Source organism: Cryptomeria japonica, chromosome 6 (assembly GCF_030272615.1).
Source record: "Cryptomeria japonica chromosome 6, Sugi_1.0, whole genome shotgun sequence".
In the NCBI taxonomy this organism is placed as follows: domain Eukaryota; kingdom Viridiplantae; phylum Streptophyta; class Pinopsida; order Cupressales; family Cupressaceae; genus Cryptomeria; species Cryptomeria japonica.
In genome coordinates this window covers 35,933,181-35,955,158 of record NC_081410.1, presented here as the reverse complement: position 1 = coordinate 35,955,158, position 21,978 = coordinate 35,933,181, and the positions used below count along the sequence as shown (strand labels likewise).

At 34.2% G+C, this 21,978-nt stretch overlaps 1 protein-coding gene across 1 annotated transcript; it reads right to left on the bottom strand.

The window, feature by feature from the left end:
* Window positions 1-11,830: 11,830 nt before the first annotated feature.
* Window positions 11,831-12,490, bottom strand: LOC131876478 (ethylene-responsive transcription factor 5-like). Its single transcript, XM_059221892.1, has one exon. It carries the CDS (start codon window positions 12,488-12,490, stop codon window positions 11,831-11,833), a length of 660 nt encoding a protein of 219 aa, XP_059077875.1.
* Window positions 12,491-21,978: the final 9,488 nt, after the last annotated feature.

Genomic DNA, 21,978 nt, shown 5'->3' with positions numbered 1-21,978 from the left:
TAACATGGATCTCAGCATTCAAGAGATAATTCCTCAAATATTAGGTTGCAAAGACTAAAGAAAGGCGTTGTCTTTCTATTGTAGAATATCGGACTTCATAATTGAGTAGAGTGTGGCTTATGTAATAAACCAGGAATTCTCTACCATCCTTATCACATTGTGCTAATAAGGTTGCAAGAGCTTGAGGGGAAGCAACAGTGTACAAAAGAAAAGGCTTAGTAGGATCAACAGGTTGAAGAATAGGAGGATTGGCCAAATAGGTTTTAGGTATTAAAATACTTGATGACAAACCTCATTCCATTGGAAAGTGATATTATTTTTAAGAAATTGTGTGAAGGGAAAGGTATGATCTGCAAGTTGAGAGATGAACCAATGAATAGCTTGGATCTTTCCTTGCAAACTTTTTAGTTGGGAGACATTCTTAGGAGGTGGTATGTTAACAATATAATCTATCTTCTTCGTATCCACCTCAATGCCATGATGTGAAACTATGAATCCTAATAGTTTTCCACTATCCACACCAAAAACACATTTTTGGGGATTCAAACGCATGTTATGCTTACGAATTCTCTAAAATATTTGATGAAGGATCTTAACATGATCTGTACAAAGGACAAATTTGACTAAGATGTCATCAATGCAATCTTCTAAGATCTTATGCATATAGTCATGGAAGATGAGATTCATAGCATGATGATAGGTTGCACCTACATTTTTCAATCCAAAGGGCATCACAATCCAACAAAAAGTACCCCAAGGGGTGGTGAAAGCAATTTTATATATATCTTGAGGTTTAATGAATATTTGATTATATCCTGAGAAACCATCCATAAAGGATAATAAATCATGCCCTGCTACCGAATCCACTATCATATATATATTTGAGAGAGGAAAGTCATCCTTTAAAGAGGCCTTGTTTAAATCACAAAAATCCATACACATCCTAATCTTATTTTCAACTTTAGCAACAACCACAATATTTGAAATCCATGGGGAATAATCGATAGGATGAATGAATCTAGCGTCCAATAGTTTTTCAATCTCAACTTTAACAAGTAATGCCACTTTAGGGTGAATCTTTTGAATCTTTTGCTTCACAGGTTTAGCATCAGGAATTAGGACAATGTCATGAGTGACAATCTTAGGATCTACACCGGGCATGTTAGAATATATCCAAGCAAAGATCTCAGGGAATTCATATAACAACTCGGCATACTATTTTTTCTCTTCTTCGTCAAGACATTTCCCTATCTTGATGATTTTATCTTCAACACAAGGATACATCTTGATATCAATGGTGTTATTTATTAGGAGATTTCTTTGTTGAGGAGAGTCTATTAATTGAGGAAATTATTTAACTATCTCATCGTTATTTCTTTCTTTCCCAAAGTAAGCTTTCACATTTCAACAATAGGGAAAACTGCAATTATGGTGATAATGAAGAAAGTTGTCATAAGCTCCCAAGAATTCAACTAAGGAATCATCAGTAGAAAAAACATCCAAAGCAAACACACAAGAAGGACCACAATCAATATATCCTAGATATATTAGTGAGAGAGAAGAAGAAATGACATTAACACTAGTAGAGAGTCTCTTAGAGGCTTTAGTACGTTTGAAAGGATCATAACCAAGCCCAAATGTCATATCATGAAAGTTGTTTTCCAAGGGAGCCTTAATCCCTTGTTCTTGAGCACCACATCGATTTCCATTATATCCACACCTAAATAGGATGTGAAAACTAGGACCATAAAGGTGAGTCATTTCCAAAAAAGGAGGATTTTCAAAAAGTGAAGAATCAAAATCCTCTAGACTAGAAATTGAGGGAGATGAAGTCTAAGAAGCTGCCACAAAGTTATTATGTAATGGCCTAGACAAAGCAAATTTCTTTTTAGGTTCTTCTTCTTCTTTCTTCTTTTCGACCTTAGGATCTCTAGGGGGAATTCTGTATTCCCCTACGAAAATAGGATTGAAATCAAGGGATCCCTAATCATCTTTTGCAAGAATATTTTCAGAAGAGAAAGTGTTCTCAATGGTAGAGTCGGGCTGAGAAGACTTTTCTTCAAGAACCTTAGGTCCACTTGAGGAAGTATTGGGAATAGATTCAGATATATGAGATAGGTTTGATGAAGTGGTCACACTAATCGGAGTATAAGCTTTAGAGAAATTATCTAAGATAGTTTGTCTTATCGCACTATCATTTATAATAACCACAATCATTGAGGGATCATATTGTTGTTCAATTTCACTAGAGGGCAGCTCATCTTGTGTAAACACAATCTGAGCCTTGGGTGCTGTAATAGAGTTAATCAAGGAAGCCATATTATTGGATGGCACTACGGATGGGACATTCAATGTTTTCAAGGAATCTTGTAGGATTCCCTGATGAGTCGAGGAAGTTTGAATCAAATCCCAAAGGGATATCTTGGAAGGAGTAGCTTTAAGTTGTTCGAAAAGATCATATTCCTTACCAAGGGTTTGTGAAATATGAGGTGCTTGAGGAAGAATGGGTTGAGGATCAAGTAGAGGAGTCAGAATGACCGGAGGAGGATTAGGTTACCTATTGTTTCTCATGTTATAGGTATGGGCAACCGCATTATAACTCTCCTTAGTTAGTTGTCTAGCATAGCTATAAGGACTCTTAGTGGGATTCCTTCCTTGAACCGTAATGATAGGTTTGTTTGGAGTACTAAAGGAATCATGACTATATCCACTTTGAACCATGAAAAGAGGTTGATTAAAAAGAGGTGAAGTTGGATAAGGACAAGCACCTTAGACAATAAAAAGTCTCTTGCTATGTTCATTCAAATTGATCATATTGATTAACCTTTTAGATGCATTATTCTCGTTTGAAAGTTTAGGCAAAGACATAAAGTCATCAAGGGCATCATCCAATAAAGCATGATCATAGTAATTGAAAGGCTTATCTTTAGACTCAAAAGGAGACATAACATCATAGAGGGAATCATGGGAGTCAAACATCTTGCTAGATCTAGTGGAGGAGTTGATTGGAATGTACCCATGGGAGGAATAATTCAACTTATCCTTCTCATCACCACGAAATGGTATAATAACAAGGTTGATTAATTTTTGGCAAAATGAGGGTTTAGAAGGCTTAGGATTCAGAAACTCATCTAGAGCTTCATATAATTCATCCTTACTAAACTCATAATCAAAAAAATTGCATACATCATAAAAAGCATGAACATCTTGCAAATAGAAATCTGACATCTTGAAATGAAAATTGCATGAAACTTAAACACACAATGCAAGGAAAATGAAAGAAATCTATCTTTTTTTTTCCCTTTTTTCTTTTGAAAGCAAATGATATAAACTAGATTTAGATCTAACAATGCAATGCAATTAAAATGAAATTGGATTCACGTCGAGTTCAGTAAAGATGTGTAGTGGAAAAAGTGAGACTAAGTATGGAAACCCTAATCCCACTCTCATACACACTCATGGAATATGAAAGAGCCTAGGGAGGTAACACACTTAGACTACTTCTTATGAGAAAGAGAGAGTTGTGGATTACCTCTTAGGTTTTCTATTCATTTTCTGTAAATGAGAGAGAGGAATGATGCAAAAATGTAATCTAACCTAGAATGCAAATAAGCAAGCAAACCCTAATTTGAGAATGCAGATCAAAGAATAACTGATATATTGCTGAAAATGACAAATCAGAAGGCAAAATCAGAGGTGCACCTATGTCTAAAATCTGAGTAGAAATTTTTGGGCCACGCCACTATCTTGATTCTGCAATTCTGGAGCTGCAACTGACAAGATGGATTCTAGAGCCTGCAAGACACTATTCTGCCAAATTTTGCTGACAAAGGGCAGGATCATGGAGCCACGCCACTGTCCTGGGTAGGACAAGGGTGCCACACCCCTATCCTTAAGGTTTTTGCTAAGATCTGCAACCAAGAACTGTCCCTGTGTGCTCTTTCAGTCCTGAAACTTCCAGCGATGCTCAGATCCGAACTTGTACTTGAAGTTGAAAACAGGGATTGGGGTGGCTGTATAGGGTTTTTCCTCAGTCAAACCCCTCTTTTGGTGTTTTTCACCTCCACAAATAACTGATAATGTACTGAAAATGTGTGTTCAAGAACCTTGTGTGTGTGCAAGATCCTAAAATGAAAGCAAACAATCTAGAGCAACCCTAAAGAGTAAACCCTAATTTCTTATAATTGACAAAGTAAATGCTCTAAATCCATAATGCAAATTGATCTAAAGAATGAATATGAATCAAAATTAATCTTATGCAAAGACATGAAACCATACCCAACCCCAAGGGAGAGGTACAAGTCAATCGTTAGTCGGTGATCTCCTATTGTTCTTCTACATCTTCAAAAGCCTCCAATTGGTAGAATGATGCTTGATGAATGTTTGATGGATGAATGTTGAATTTTTTTGAAGAATTCAAAGATCTACTCTTTCACTGCAAAGAAGGCTCTAATGCTCCAAAAACCTGCTCTTAGATTCTTAGAAGCCGACCCCTTCAAATGAAGAAAGAGAGATCTTAAGTATGAAACCCTAGATCTTAATTTCATGTTTGAGCCAACCTAGGATTTTAATTTCCCACTGATCTTTTGGGGTTAAGAATTATTATATCATAAGATTGTGCTCTCGAAATTTCAGGGAAAAAGTCAAGGACCATGTGCATTCCTGCCACGGTCCGACCAACTTTTCACCAATTTTATGGGGCCATTAGATATGATGATATTAGGGTGCATTCCAAAGTTACAGCTGATTTAGAGATGTTTTGATATGCGAAATTGGGCCTAAATGGTCAAAATAAGACATAATTAGGGTTTATGATTAAATGATTCATTGGAGGAATAAAATGAAAAGGGGCATGCTTAGGGTAAAGGGCCCAACTTTATAACTTTAGATTTAATTAAATTAATTAATTAAATGTTTAAAGGGGAATTATAAATGCAAGATGCAAGACACACTAAGGTGGGTGCTAACCTAAGTGTGAAATTGTACCACCCTAGCAAGGGTGTACAATTTACGACACTACATGATCGAATTTATTGCAAGTTTAATTTCTTCTTGATCTAAATTGATTAGCAACATGTCCAAACATACCACATGCATAACATCTAACATTTCTTCTATTTAGAAAGTTATTCCTCATACTTTTGCATTCATTTGACTTGTGACCATACTTATTCTATTTAAAACATTGACTAGTAAAAGATGAACCATTATTGATCATCGTATTTCTACATTGACTAACCATATGACCAAATTCATTGCAAGCAAAATAGTTAACATTGAACTTGTGAGAATTAGAGTTCCTTACCGGAGACTTTCGTGAATTGTTCTTTTGCTGGGTTGAATTGGAGATTTTACCTTTCTCAAATCCAAGACCACTTGTGTCATTAGCATTCTTCTGGCTTTAATTCTTTTCATCAAGTCTGACTAAGCTAATCCGAAACTTTTCCTTGTACTCATTTTCAACATCAAAGATCATATTTAATAAGATGATTTGTCTTCCAAGATCTTCCTAATGTTGTTTGGAGTCTTGTAGATAAAGCTTCAGTTGTCCATTCTCATTCTCAAGTCTACAACATTCTTTAGATTTGTCTTTCAAAGATTGAGAAAGATTCTCCTCATTCTTCTTCCTTTCCTCAATCTTCTTTGTCGATCTCATCACAATAGCTTCCATCTCATTCTTTTGGACTACATTAGTGTTGGCAATTGACACTCAATTAGTTGGTTTCACTATGTTGTCAATGATGGAAACACGGTATTGTGTTCTAGCTTCATGTTTTAGTTCTATGGTGTACTGGTAGGCACTTCACAGATACTACACCGACACCGACATGACAAAAGGATTTCTTTGGTTACCGGCAATGCAGGCCGACATGGTTTAGTAAAGGTTATCTCTATTGAAGGCCGATAGATCTTGGATCCGGCATCGAGAATTTGTTTTAATGTTTATACATTTATGTTATCTGGACGACATGTAATTTGATATTGTATATATCTTTGTAAGCCAACATAAGACATGCAAAATTTGTATAGGGTATATAGGACAGTTTCATAGATCATTTTGATATAGATATATAAGAGACATATGATAGGTGATCATGGATATGTGAATGTAATATGATGTGAAATATATCAGAGAGATCATGTATGTGAGGAAATTATTGTAAGGGTTATTCTGATAAAGGGTTTAGGGATCAAGACCAAAACAGACAGAGCTTAAACTAGAATTGTATTCTGGCATAGAAGATGCTATCTTAGTAGCTCTCACTTCTCCAGATTGTAGTCTAGAATTTTATGTAGTCAGTGAGGCTCCTATTGTGATTGAGCAGTGTGCTCTAGGCTGTAAGCCTTGCTGCAAGTGCAGGCCCCTCATATTTTGTAATATCTCTTCATATGGCCAGTGGATTGATATTGCGGGTCACAAATCCCAACATGGTTTTTCCTCTTTGAGGTTTTCCATGTATAAATCTATGTGTTATGTTTCTCATTTATGTGATTGACTTATTAGTTTCTTTACTTCTTTCAATTCTGTATGTACCGATATACCGGTTGGTGTATGCATGTTTTAATAAGGCTAAAATTTACTATTCTGGTATAACACTGATTCACCCCCCCCCCCTGGCCTCTCAGTGTTATTGGTTTCCAACAATTAGTTCTAGCTAGCTACTCACATTCTTCTGCCTTTTCCTTCGGGGATTCTTCATCAATGATTTAACTTTCTTTCTCCTTCAACTTATCAACAATTTCTTTTCTCTTTTCCCTTGACTTGTTCAGATGATCTTTCAATGATTCAATGAATTTATTAGTATCCCTAAGGCTTGCTTTCACTTGTCAGACCTCATCTTGCGAATGATCAAGATCTTCAAGTGCAATAATAAGCTGATGTTTCAGACTACCGAACTCCATTAACTTATCTTCCCAGATGTCCCTTAAGTTGTTAGACTCCTTTTGAGGAACTAGGCTCGGAGACTAATTGTTAGAATCAAGGAACACTCAGAGGGGGGGGATGAATCGGTAATCTGCAATTTGTAATATTCTCAATTTGATTCTACAACCACTTAATGCAACTGGACAAAAGAAATATGCAAAGACATAAAGAAAAGAACCACAACACCATGATTTTTACGTGGAAACCCGGTTAAGGGAAAAACCATGGTGGGAACCTACCCACAATGAGAGAATACCCTATCAGGAGTAAGTGAAATATTATAACGGGGAATGCACATGCATTCAGGCACACTACCTATAGCTCACTGCTCAAATTACAATAAGGGCTACAACCTAGAAATCTCATTGCCTTAAAAATCTACTACAATAGATATCTAAAGTGATTGAACTAAAAAATAGCATCTACAAATGCCTAGAAATAGTTTTGGTTAAGGTCATATATCAAACTGCACATTCTGCAACACACACTGCTCTAATATGTTTTTCTGCTACAATCTGAAGCACCGATCTTCCACTTGTGCACGAAGGACTGCACACACTTGATTACAAAAACACCACATATCAAAACATATCAAATATGATAATATCAATCTCTCTTATATATGCACAAAATCAAATTAGATCTTCTACATGTCAGCCCAAAAATGCATAACACACAAATGAAACGTGTAATAGCAAGTTGGCTCAATTCAAACTCCAATGCACATGCAGACTATTTTTTTTTTCTAAGACATAGGTTGGAGCCAAATCACCACCGCAAACATGAAACACCTCCAATAATTATGCCTTAAACATCTGCACACGCCACAATCATCATGAATGTCGCATAACATGAAGAGCACCATTGAACCAAGAAAAACATCATTAACGCGCACAACGATCAACGCAGACCACCAACACAAATATATAATGATCTAGAAACATCAACAAGTGTCATGAATTACCGCAACATCACCACTTACTAGAGTCTCCATCATCATTATACAAAGCCATAAGAACACTAACTCAACTGACTGCAACACTGAAAGACTCACTTGGGGACTTCCAAATCATGAACCATCTAAATTGAGGACATAGATGAACAACCCAAACACTCTACCAAATCCACAAACAAAGATATTGCAATTCTAGAGCAATACAAAGCAAAATCTAGATGACTGAACAACAAAAAATATCTTCTACAAAATGTGTATTCAATTTACATAATCAACATTTTTTGTCATCTAAACCTTAAGGGGTGGTCCTCTAGGAAGATAAATTTTGAGGGATACTTTTGTAGGAACAATCTAATAAGGGGGAAATTTTAGCATAATCTTACATATTAAAATGTTTTTAGTTAGTTATAAAATTTTCATCAATGCATATTCGAGTTGGAATAAAAAAGATTAAACTTAATTCAATAACACATCAAAGTATTTATCTTATTTATTCACATACTGAAATATCTTAGAAAAACACTTATAGAAAAACAAAATCTCTAAAGTACCGAAATTAGTACATTTCTACTAACAAAATAGTAGTGATAAACCATGAAGCCTTAAGATGTAGATCATCATGCTCAACCATGGAAGAAATAATTGAAGATACAATCTTGTTCTATGGTAATGGTAAATTATTTCTCCTATCACCGTGGTACTAACCCTAGAACAAATGAGTGCTAAATAAGCCATTCAATACATCTAAAGATCTCCTTTTAAAAAAAATAAAACCAAACTCCAAGCTCCAGTCATTGTGAGAAACTACAAGATGATAAAGTGAATTATCAATAAATGTTGAAAGACGTTATCCAAATATTCATATCAATAAGGAAGAGAATAAAAAGGAAGATGAAACTCACATAGGGGGCTTCACTGGCTAGGAAATATTATATCATGTGCATTCATATTGGAGGGTTTAATATCCCAAAAATTGAGCTCAATATATTGCATATCTGGTCAAAATAGGGGGTTTAAAATTCAAGCTATGAAAAAATGCAATATCTGATGAAAATAGGGGTTTTTTTATTTGGGCTATGTATTGGGAGGGGGTAACAAAAATTGACTATAGGGAAATATTTTTGAAAATAAGAGGATTCTTTAGTATGCCATGAATGCATGTGATATAACCCAGGTTCACTAAGTGAAGCCCCTGTGGAAACCCACTAGAAACTTTCAAACAACCTTTGAAATTATTATTTAATACTTTGAGAAAAAATGATTAATCTATCCAACACACCAATAATATATGCTCAAGAAATTTCATTGTGATCTCTTTTCTTTCTAAAAACCTATCTTGCAACATGTGCCCTAGGTCATACAGATTTTCATAATACAACTGAATGTAATTTACATTTATTAACGTTTTTTTTCAATGATTTCAATTAATCATATACTCAGTAAACTATGATCCCATATACCACCCACAGACACTAAAAATTGTCCCTTACTAACCACACTAATTATTTGTCTTAATTACTTAAATAATTCTCTAATTATTTATTTAATCTAATTATGTTCTTCTAAATTAATATTTCATTATTTGTAATTATTCATTTTCTTTCTAATCATTTAATCAATCAATCACTTCCTCTTTAAATAAATTAAATAATTTTATTATTTAATTAATCTTGATTATTTACCTTAATTAAATGATCTTTATTATTTAATTAAGTTCAATCTCTAGTTTCATATAGTTAAATTATTTCTTTAAATTATTTAATTAACTAACTTATTCTTTTCTAATTAATTTAAATTTTCTTCAAATTCTAATTTCAAACTAATTTCATTTGATGTTTTCAAAAATTAAATGCAAAATCAAATGCAAATTAAATGCAATTCATGCCAAATTCCTACAACACATGCTAAAATCCTAACTAACATTGATTTCGAGTTCAACTCTTGATCACCTTTTTTTGACTAATTAATCAATGCAGTTAACAAATTAGTTAAATTAGTTAACTCTCCAATCAACTTTTCTAACTCCTAATCAACTTTTTTGAACAGATCATTCAATCATCTCCTCAATGAAATCAGTTAGCTAAATAATCAAGTTAGTTAACGAATCAATCTATCATGTTCAACTGATCAATCAAGTCAATCATCTATCAATCAATTTAGTCATGCAGCCAGTTCTCATCATAATCATCTCTAATTAGCTTTGTCTCAAAAAACCTAAACTGTTGATCAAATCTATCTCCAAATCAATCTCAGAAATTGAAGTTAATCATCTAGAATCTATAAATTTAGCATCAATCTCCTATTTTCAACAATCACCATTTTTAAATTCTTGTGCTAACATTCAACAAGTTTTCAAGTGCAACTTTGAGATCCAACATTCCACAAGGATGAGAAGAGCAATACGAGACTCAATACTATTGATCAATGATGGATTGCGTTTAATTGTATTATATTTTATTGTTGATTTCAACATTTCTCTTATTGTTTGTATTCAAAATCTATTAATTAGAAATTTTTGGTGGTTACTTATTAGATTTTTTATTAACGATGATGATTTAAGGTGTACGACACCACCCATATTAAATATATTTAAAATGTCAAAATACAACCTCCCTAAAATAATATTTTTCAATATTTTAAAAAATTTAAAATACTTTATACACCTTTACAACATAACTTTGACCACCCATTTGTCCATTTCATATTACATTTGTCACATTTAAAGAAACATACATTATTTACTCTTACTAGGTAACAAATATTATAAAAATTGGAGCTTTTAAGAGATTTAGAGAGTGGAAGCGTAAAACGAACACCATGATTTCTTTAACTAAAATGTTTGTTATATACATTTCTCTTTAGTACTTGCCTTTGGAAAGTATGTTATTGTAATCATATTTGATTAACTAGCTCTTATTAGTTATAACTCTAAATCAATTATATCTTAATATTTTTTAGAGTACATTTTTAGAATTTATTCAATCTATTCTATTTTTAAATAAATATATTAAAATAATAAAGGGATAATGATGGTTATTTAATATCTATGATTGATATATTCAAAGAGATGCATGGAATAATAGTTAAGTTTTAGAAGAATGATTAACTTTTAATTTTAGGGGAAGAGCAACACTTTCGTCCATGTTCCAATTACCATTTCGTCCTTGTATAGCCAACATGTAAATTATTATTTTTAAAGAAACCAAAACACATGATAACTAAAAGACAATTAATAAATTTCACATTATTTGTCCACTTTACTCCCAATACTTGAAATTTTTGCACTTTAATTGGAGGAGTTGTGCAAATTTATTGGTACCCATAGCGCATGACTACCTGGGCATTTGAGCATAAGTATTGGACATTTTTGAGGTGGTTGTAGTGCACAAATATTGAATCTTTAAGTCTAGGTATCAGGGGACACTTTGAAATGACCACTTTTGACCCTTGTGTGCATAATGTATCCCATAATGTGCATTGTTACTACCGAGAAGCCATAACAATAACTATAAGCAGTTAAATCAATAAGGAGGTAGCAAAAATTTTTTGTCAAAATCCGATGTATTGTTTAGAATTTATAGATACATGAAATTAACTATAACAACTATTGGTATGCTTTCCTTAATAAGAAGAAAAATAAAATAATGTGATTGATATTTTCAATTAAAATTTTCCTTTGTTTCTATTACTTTCTATCTTTATAGAACGTATAAATGATTGACACAATAATAAATTATAGCAATAGAAAGTTGAAATTACAATAAAAAATCAATTACAACGTCTCCTTAATATTTTAATAAAGATGCTTTTAGCAAAAGATGAATTCATTTTGAATGCTCTCCAAGCCCTTTGCATTATTAACACCAGCAATAATTGAAAGACAACAGTTTTTATTTGGCACAATTGATGAGTATAATTGGTAGCTCATTATAAAGCATCGAATTGAAAAACTATTTATTTTGTGGATATTCCGCTTCTTCTTTGCTTATTCTCCTCCTTTTATTTGACGAGCTTAATGAAGTGGAAGATTGAGAATGCGAATCTACGTAACATCCGGACTCAACATTGAGGGAAAAGTTAAGAATAGCTTTGCTACCGCGTATTTTAAAAGCCGCTCGGTCATATGCCGCTGCCGCAGCTTCCGCCGTACTGAAAGTGCCCAGCCAAAATCTCGCGCCCTTCTTATCAGGGTTTCTTATCTCTGCCGCAAATTTCCCCCCCGCTTTAATTTTCTTCACTCCTCTGTAATGCTTTTCTCCATCTTTATACGTCACTGTCTCTGCTTCCTTTTCGTTTTGTACTGCCGGACCAACTGATCTCCACTGCCTATTTGCGGCTTCCTGCAATGTCATATTACTGTCATCTGACAGATGTTTGTAGCCGCTAGCTGTAGATTTAGAGACCGCATTCAAAGGACAAAGAGTCGGGGAGGATTGGGAGTAACTTTCTTCGTGTATTGGAATTGCAGAGAATTGTTGCTCTTCCGCTAAAATGGCGGTGCTTGTAGTGAGAGAGTGAGGTGAAAAGTAGTCATCTTCCCCAAGCAAAAACTGAGAAATTCTTTCCAGCATTCGTGCAGTCTCTGCTGCTTTGTCCGCCGGATTGCACATGGCCTCTGCTTCTGAGATATAAATTTCAGGCGTCGTTCTCGTAATTTGGAAACTTTATTGTCTTGTAGTGCAAGTCTGTGGAGACTTAAAGCGGTGAAGTGATAATGGACTGCGTTGTCATTAACATCCTCGAAATTTCCTTCTTTGTGCAAGTTTTACAAGTTATTCTGCGAGTCACAGCTAACGACTACATATTCAACGAAAAACACGTTAAACGATTTTGATCGACGAGGGAGAGAATAAATTTATGTTTTTAAAAATGTTAAATATGTATGTGGGAATGTTGGGGAGTGACATGGGCATATGCGTAATCGGTAAATATGTTTATTTAAAAGTTAAAGACGCTTCTAAATGCAATTTTAGATCCTAACATGCTTGTTAAGAACCTTCAAATTTCATTTTGTCAAGTGGTTTGGGATTAAATTTTTTATTACTTTCCCTAAACAAAAATAAAATTTATCTATTTTATTTTACTATAGAATTTATTTATTTATTTTAATATGATTTTAAAATTTCATTTTCCTTAAAGTTAAAAATAAATTTCACAGGTGACGCCATTAATGATTTCATATCTCTTTCTAAAGAACGTGGTCCACAACCGGTCTACGTTCAAATCAACGCTCTGACCACGAGAGTCAACCTTGGAATTTTATAATTCTCACTCTCTTTTGCCTGCCTCGCATCTTCCATCAACAAACCCTGTCTATGCCTTTATGCCCTCCTTTTATATAAGCAGGCCCACTCAAATTTAATCAATGGCTTGGAAAATGATGAGTGAAGAGTATTATTCAGCTCCGCAACAGATTGTAATAAATACAAATCAAATTCAGAAACATGATGTTTACATAGATTGTAGAAAATGTATTAACATTAATAAATAAAAATATGATCAAACCTCCTCCCGAATGAAAAACTTAATACCAATCTGTTATGTTCAATATATATGACGACGTATATTGTACACAAATTAAAATCATATAACGTAACTTTATACATCATTGTCCTAAAAAACACCATCATTCCGAACGTCACTGCCATTAAACTATAATTTTTAGTTTTAATTATACAAATATCTAAGCATGGGACACAATTTTCGAACAGTCCAGATTCATCTGCATATGTAAAAAGAATAGCATTTTAGTTGAGAATAAAATAATTTGAAGGGCATGGGAAACGTATCAAGTGAAGCTGGGGAGGGAATGGTATCAAAAACTGATGTCATAAGTTGTATGTCATCTCTTATCACAGCGCAACTCAAATTTTAACTATCCAGCTATCCAGCACTTTTTATATATATTTGTGTGCATTTATTAATTGATTGAAATTGCAGATTATATTATATTTTAAATTTAAATAAATTAATAAATATAATTTAATGTGTATTTTTAATTTTGCATAGAGAATCATATCATGTTTTATCAAATATGTTTATAAAGAAGTTCTTTTTTATTCTTTTTTGTTTATTTTAATTACATAAAAATATTTCATAAATGACGTACAATTTTATGGATTTTTCTTATATTGTTTTAATTTAATGTTGTTGTTCATAATTACTAAAAACAAATGTTAAAAGCATTTTTTCAAAGCTAACACTTCAAAGACCTCTAGAATGAAAATTGGTTGTTTGGGACCATAGATGAAGGAATACGACCACTAAAGCATTATCTAGGAGGGGCAAGGAATTGGTGAGTGACTTCTTCATTACAAATCTATAGTTAATCAAAATTAATTTCTAAACTATTAAGAATTATTATTTTTAATCATTAACCAATAATTTGTAGTTTAAGGTTTTTTCTTTTATATTAGAAATTGAGAGTAAACAGAGAGTACAAGGAGGCCAGACCTCAGAACAAAAAAGCTATCACCAACTTAGGACAACATCAAAAAGAAAGCAAGTGTAATTGATCATGTACAACTGCATAATACAGTATGTCCATAGCAACATCTGTCAATAACTGTAAAAGAAAAAAGGAGCCAAAAGAGAACACATCAATGCAGGATATCATCATCGGCTCCAACCCATGTTGTCCACCCACACGGGCCTTCCATCCACACAATGTTCTTATGGTTCTGAAACTGAGAAAGCATCTCCACCAAGTCAAAAGAAGGCTCCTTGTTATCATTGATATCAATGGTCAACATCTTGAAGGCCTCCATATATACCAAAGAATGTTAGCAGAAAGAATAAACCAAAAGATATTAGCATCTTGCTTAAGCACCTAAATATAACCAGAAATGATTTCCACAATGTTCACAAGACCAGGGATAGAGAAACCAAACATTAACCAGATCTCCTTAGCAATAGAGCAGTCAAAAAGAATATGCCTACTAGTTTTAGGCAATTTACATATAGAATACAAATCAGCATTATATAGATCCTTTCTGAGAGGAAGCCTGTCAAGCATCATGAGCCATTTAGAGCATTTAATTTTGGGAGCAACTGGACTTTTCCAGAGCCTGTTAAATTTTTTTTCCAATGCATGCTAGATAAGTCAGTATACCATAATAGATTAACATGATTGGTAATGAAATCATCATAAGCCAAAACAGTGTAGATATTACGGGCCTTGATTTTAGACAAAAGAGAACCATCAGCCCATTTAAATGAGATAAATCTATGAGAGTCAGCATCACAGTCCTTAGGAAGACCCAAATAAGCACAAGCCTTCTTAATCATATTATAGGTTCTTTTTTAAGCAATCCCTTTGTTGGCCCAAGCTTTGGCCGAGCAACCCTAAGTAAGGGCCAAAGGTTTGGCAGTGTGGAAGAGATTCCACCAAATAGATCTTTCGCCATGAACAAGGCCATTACTGTTGACATTAGTGTTGACCATATATTTCCTAACATACTCCCAAGCTTTCCCAATAGATTTAAACACACAAGTACCTTGGACGGAGACATGGAAACCACCAGCAACAAGGTCACTTAAGGGTAATCCTTTCCAAGACTTAGCACCTTTCAACACAACCCTCTCAATATTTTTTCTAACCAAGACCTTCCAAGGTTCCTGGCCCTCAAAAGCATGGAAGATCCATTTGGTTACGAGAGCAATACATTGGGTCCTGAGATCTTTCAGCCCAAGGCCTCCAAGTTTTTTCTCAATATGACACCCCTTCCAGTTAAAAGCATGCATTTTATTATTCCCTTTGCCATCAGACCACAGGAATTGTCTAATAGCTTTCTGAATTTCAAGAATTTGATAGTTACTAAACATCCAAGCAGAGGAATAGTAGATATTGTAGGAGGAAAGGATTTTATGGCAAACTTGGACCCTGCCAGCTAAGGAAAGGAACCTGTTGTTCCACTTATTAAGTTTCTTATCAATTTTCTCCCTAACCAATAACCACATTTTCTTAAGAGAGGAAGAAATGGATAATGGTATACCAAAATACCAGCCAATTTTGTTAGGGCCACTCCATTGGTATCCATAATATTTAAGCTAGTCAGGAGGGTGTTCTTTCCACCCCAGTAAAGTCGACTTGGACTAGGAGATCTGGGCCCCAGAGATCTCACCAAATATCTTAATTTTTTGACTGAGATTCTCCAAGTTCTGATTAGTGAGCTCAAGGAATAGAGCCGTATCATCGGCAAATTGAATATTCAACAAGTCATTATCATCGGGAAGCCTAACCCCTTTCACATTAGGGGAGAGGGAATTATCCCTTAGTAGGTAGAAGAAAGCATCAGAGGCAATGACAAAAAGAGCAGGGGCTAGGGGGCACCCTTGTCTGGTAGAACGAGACAACATTATGGAGGAGGAGAGGGTACCATTAACTTCAATATGGGCATAGGCATCTTGGAGGAGGACCTTAAAATAATTACAAATGTCCCAAGGGAAGCCAAAAGCTTCAAGCATCATGACAATAAAGTCCCATTCAATCCTATCATAGGCTTTCTCAAAGTCAAGAAGAAACATAGCAATGTCTTGTCCAGACACCTTAGACCATTCCATAGCCTCCTAACTAGTGATGATATTTTCAAGGATATATCTACCTTTAATGAAACTGGTTTGGGTGGGGCAAATGAACTTGGGAAGAATTTTCTTAAGGCGGATGGCCAGAATTTTAGCCAAGATCTTATAGGACACATTAAGGAGGGTAATGGGTCTCCAATTTTTAATGAGGGCTTTATCACCATCCTTGGGTATAATCTTGACGGTGCCCTTGTTGATGGAATCACCAAGGGTGCCATGTTCATTAGCCTCTATGTAGATATCATGCAGATCTGTACTAATCCAGTCTAGGTTAGCTTTATAAAACTCGACAGGGAGACCATCAGGTCCAGGAGTTTTATCATTATTAAGAGAGTTGATGGATCTTTGAACTTCCTCAACAGTGATCTTCTTCTTTAGGAGGAAAGACTCTTCCTCAGAGATTCTACAGGGAATAATGGATCTACATTTAAGTCTCATGGCCTTGGCAGCCTCAGAATCTTCTGAAGTGAAAAGGTTTTTATAGAATAAAGTAAAGGCATCTTTGATGTTGTCAATATCAATAATCTCCTTGTTATCAACAAGAAGCCTATCAATTTTTTCCCGGTTTTGTTTTTATTTAAGCAGATTAAAGAAGAACTTCGAGCCTCTATCCCTGAATTGAAGCCAATGGCTACGCACTCTAATCATTGATCCCTTGATCTTAACTTGCTGACATTTCCAAAGAGCATCCCTATCTCTTGCAACTTGGTTGGGTAAATCAGGGTTAGTTGGGGACTGTTGAATTTTTTTTTCAATGTTTTGGAGATTGAGATTAAGAGTTTTTTCCATAAATATGTAATCTTTGGCCTTCTTTTGACCCACTATCTATAGGAGTTTCTACCAAGAGGCAAAATTGTAGTTCCATCTGGTAATGTGGGAGGGAAGATTCTTATTCAGTTTATTGAGGAGTCTAATAAGGCTGATGGTAGGAAGGACATCAAGATCTTTAAGTAAATTAGTGTTAGGCAGGAATTTTTTACCCCCAGCTACATTAGTGTTCGAAGAGTTTGCAATTTTGATATGAGAAATGATAGGGTGGTAATCCGAAAGAGTAAACGAGCAAACAAAAAGTATGTTGCTCTGATCATCAGGCATAAAGGATAAAAGGTCCTTATTAGCATAGAATCAGTCAAGTCTACAATATATTCTGTTATTACCCTTTTGGTAGTTACACCAAGTGTACCGAAGTCCCTTGTACTCAGATTTATTTCCTAAAAGGGGATCAAACAAATTCTTCTAGTACTTCATTCTATCCCAGTGAGTTTTTTCAGAACCTTTCCACTCAATGGGATTCCCTCTAGCTTTATCATCTTCACTCTCAATCATGTTAAAATCCCCACCTAAGATCCAGGGGATGTTAGGTAAGGAGGAAATCCAGTCCCAAAGGGCAATTCTATCTTTATAGTCATTGGGAGCATAGATAGAGCAAATCCCAATGTGAGAACCATCAATATTGATAGTGGCCCACACAACCTTGTTATAAGGGGAGAAACCTTTGTTAGTAATGTGGTTAGTCCATTTAGGATTAATGAGAAAACTGAGTCCCCCTTTACCTCTGAGATGTTTGGAGCAGATCTTAATGGATTCATTCCAAATGAAATTAAGGTTCACCTCAAGGGTAAAGTTAATAGCCTTAAGATCTTGTAGCATCAGAAAATCAATATCTTTGTGAGATTCCAAGAATCTCTTAATAACCTATTTTTTGTCTGGAGATTCCAGACCTCTCACATTCCAAGAGATGCACTTCATGGTAAAGGGGGAGAAATTAAGAGCTCTTAGCAGCTTGTAGGCTGCTATCATAGGTGGGAAGGTCCTTCTAGTTTCCATTCTTCTTCTTGTTCATGGGACCTTTATTTTTAGATCCTATAGGATGCCCTCTCCTATTAGGTTTGACAATACCCCTAGTGTGATAATCTTGATCATCACCAGAGTCATCTTCACCTTGAGAGATATCACCAGTTTGGGGTTCCATGGTGTGGTTCGGTTGGAAAGGGGTTTCATTCATCACCGTCTAGGGCACTTGTGTGGAGGAAAAGTTAGGAGAGAAAAAAACATTATTTCTAGAACCACTATTGTCAGCAGTAATGACCTGGATCACAACATCATCCTCAATTTCTCTAAATAATTTAGGAGGCATAATCTCGTTAGAATTAGTAGTGGTTCTAATGCAGGAGGTGGAAACAGTAGGGATGAGCTCAGCAGATAGTCTATTAAAATACGAAGTCCTCATTGGGCCACCTCTAGTATTAAAATCATTACTGCATCTATCAGAACTCTCAAAGCTTTTGGCAATGGACTTAACCAAGGAGCTATTTTCATTAAGGCTAAGGGAAAACACACTATCAGAAATGGGAGGAGTAGGTGTAATAAATGCACCGTCAGATTTTGCCTCCATTAAGGCTAAGGGAAATCGCATGAGCGAACAACAAGGAATACGCAAAAGTAAATGAAGAACAAAATTAAATGAAGCGGATGAAATAAAGCATAGAGAAAAAGGAAATCAAACCACGTGAAGGAGGGAGACCTCCACCACCACCACTGTCGAGGTACGACCCTCCAGCTTAGAATAAAAAGATCGCCTTCAGTCCATACACATCTTTTTGATCAGCCAAAAAAAAAATCAAAATTTCGTTCCACTTTTTAACTTTTACAAAATGGATATTAGAAAATATAATTTTAATTATTGATTGTTTAAGGTTTTTCAAAAAAACTATTTCAAAAAGATAAATATAATAACAATTGCATTTATCACTCATATTTCAGTTATGTATATTTTTAAATACTGCAATAAAAGAATCACACTTTAATCATTTAAGAACTATTTAAAACAATTCACATTGCCTAATGAGATCAAATTTGTTAATAAATATATCTTTATTAGTCTACCAAACAAAGCTAGAGAAATAAATTAATTAAAAAAATATTAAATAACAATCCATAAATTAGAGGATATGTCCAAAATTATGTCTCTATCTTCCATTTGGTAGCAAGAGACTTATTCTTATAGTACATATGAGTTTGATGCTCATTCATCCCATACTACCTTATTGAGAGAATATGTGTTGTACATCTTTAATAATGTTCATAATGTAAAAAATAATATTTATGTGGTGTATGTGGATAATCTAGAGATGTGTGTATCATTATAGTGTCGTAAATTGGATATCTTTGCAATTTCATACTCCATAATGACCTCTTTTATCTTGTGATGTAAAAATTAATTTAATTATAAAATATTAACACCAAAATGTCATTTCTTTAGTATTTCTATAATAATTTCCCTCTCTAAGTTTGAATTTTGTGAACAAGAGTGCTACATACTTTTACAGATAGTTATACTTTACTTTTTGTTACTTGTCTTTGGCAAGTATGTTAGTGTAATCATATTTGTTTAACTAGTTATTAATTATCTCTATATCAATTATATCTTACTATATTTAATAAAATAAAAGACTATATTTTAGAAAGTTTATATACAATTCTTTAAATAAATCATATTAAAATAATAAATTATCAATAATTTATTTGAGCAGTATCTCTGAACACTTGTTTTAATTGACCATTATTTATAAATCAAAGAAAAATGATAATTATTATAATATATTCAAAGAGACAAATAATAATACTTAAGTTTTAGAAAAATGATTAAATTTTAATTTTAATAAAATGATATGAATGGTATTTTAAATTTTAGTTTTCCTTTGTTTCTATTACTATGTTATCATATCAGAACAAATAAATCTAGATTCATCTGATACACACAATAATAAATTATAGCAAAGTTGAAATGACAATAAAAAATAATTAAAAAAATAAATCGTTGGGAGTGCAATCACATGCATCATCATCCAACGCCATCGTTAATACATCGATCTCTTTTCTTCGACCACTTTGTTTTTTATATTTTGATCCTGCTGTCAACTTTATACAATGTCAAAATCAGCTACAATATTCATTTCGCAAAACGTGAATTGATTTTGAATGCTCTGCAAGGCCTTTGCATTAATAATATCAAATTTGAAAGAACACAATTTTTTTTGCGCACAATTGATGAATATAATTGGTATCTCATTATAAAAAATTCCATTGAAAACTATTTATTTTGAGGAATATTCCCCTTCATCTTTGCTTATTCTGCTTCTTTTATTTGATAAGCTGAATGAAGTGGATGATTGAGAATGCGAATCTACATAACATCCGGACTCAACGTTCAGGGGAAAGTTAAGAATAGCTTTGCTACCGCGCATTTTAAACGCCGCACGGTCATATGCCTCGGCAGCAGCTTCCGCAGTACTGAAGGTGCCAAGCCAAAATCTGGAGCCTTTCTTATCAGGGTTTCTTATCTCTGCGCAAATTTTCCTCTCCCTTTAATTTGCTTCACTCCTCTGTAATGTTTTCTTCCATCTTTATACGTCACTGCCTCTGAATCCTTTTCGTTTTGTTCTGCCGGACTAACTGATCTCCACTCCCTGTTTGCTGCTTCCTGCAATGTCATATTACTGTCATTTGACAGATTTTTGTGGCCGCAAACTGTAGAATGTGAGGCAGCGTTCAGTGGACAAAGAGTCGGGGAGGACTGTGAAAAACTTTCTTCGTGTATTGGAATTGCACAGAATTGTTGCGCCTCCGCTGAAATGGCAGTGGTTGTAGTGAGAGATTGAGGTGAAAAAGAGTCATCTTCCCCAAGCAAAAACTGAGAAATTCTTTCCAGCATTCTCGCAGTCTCCGCTGGATTACACATCTTCCCCAAGCAAAAACTGACTGTAGGCGTCGTTCTCGTTGTTTAGAAATTTTGATGTGTTGTCGTGGAAGTCTGTGAGATTTAAAGCTATGAAGTGAGAATGAGTGCGTTAGCATCCTCGAAATTTCCTTCTCTGTACAAGTTTTACCACTTGTACAGTACCCAAAGACTGCGTATTCAACGAAAACCTCGCTACACAATGTAGAGAATAGATTAATATTTTAAAAGCGATATATATGTTGGAAAGTGACATGGCACATGCTTAATTGGCAAATATATATTTAGGGGAGTGACGTAGTGCATGCGTAATTGCAAATATATATATGCGGTGGAGTGACGTGGGCACATGCGTAACCGGTAAATATGTTTTTAAAAAAGTTAAAGACATTTCTTAATACAATTTTATATCCTAAGATCTTTGTTAAGAACCTTCAAAAATTTAATGTTGTCAAGAGATTTGTGTAAATTTTTATCAAAATGTCTATGTAGTATTTATGATGGATCGTTGACTCCATTTATTAATTAATTAAAAAATAAAAAATAAAAAGAAGTTGTATTATGATTTTTTTTTTTATATTAGAAATTGAGAGAATCCAAAACAAGGAGGCCAGGCCTTAGCAAAACAAAGTTGTTACTGCCACAGGACAACAAAAACCAAAGTAACAACAGGGTGCACAATCTGCACAAAAGTGTACTAACAAACTAACTGCATCATGAGAAGTCAACAAAAGCATCAAGAGAGGATGTCGTCATGGGGTTCAACCCATGCCGCCC

Bases quoted from the DNA above. Each gene is read 5' to 3' on its own strand.
- LOC131876478 (XM_059221892.1), bottom strand. From the start codon at position 12,490: ATGTGCAATCCGGCGGACAAAGCAGCAGAGACTGCACGAATGCTGGAA.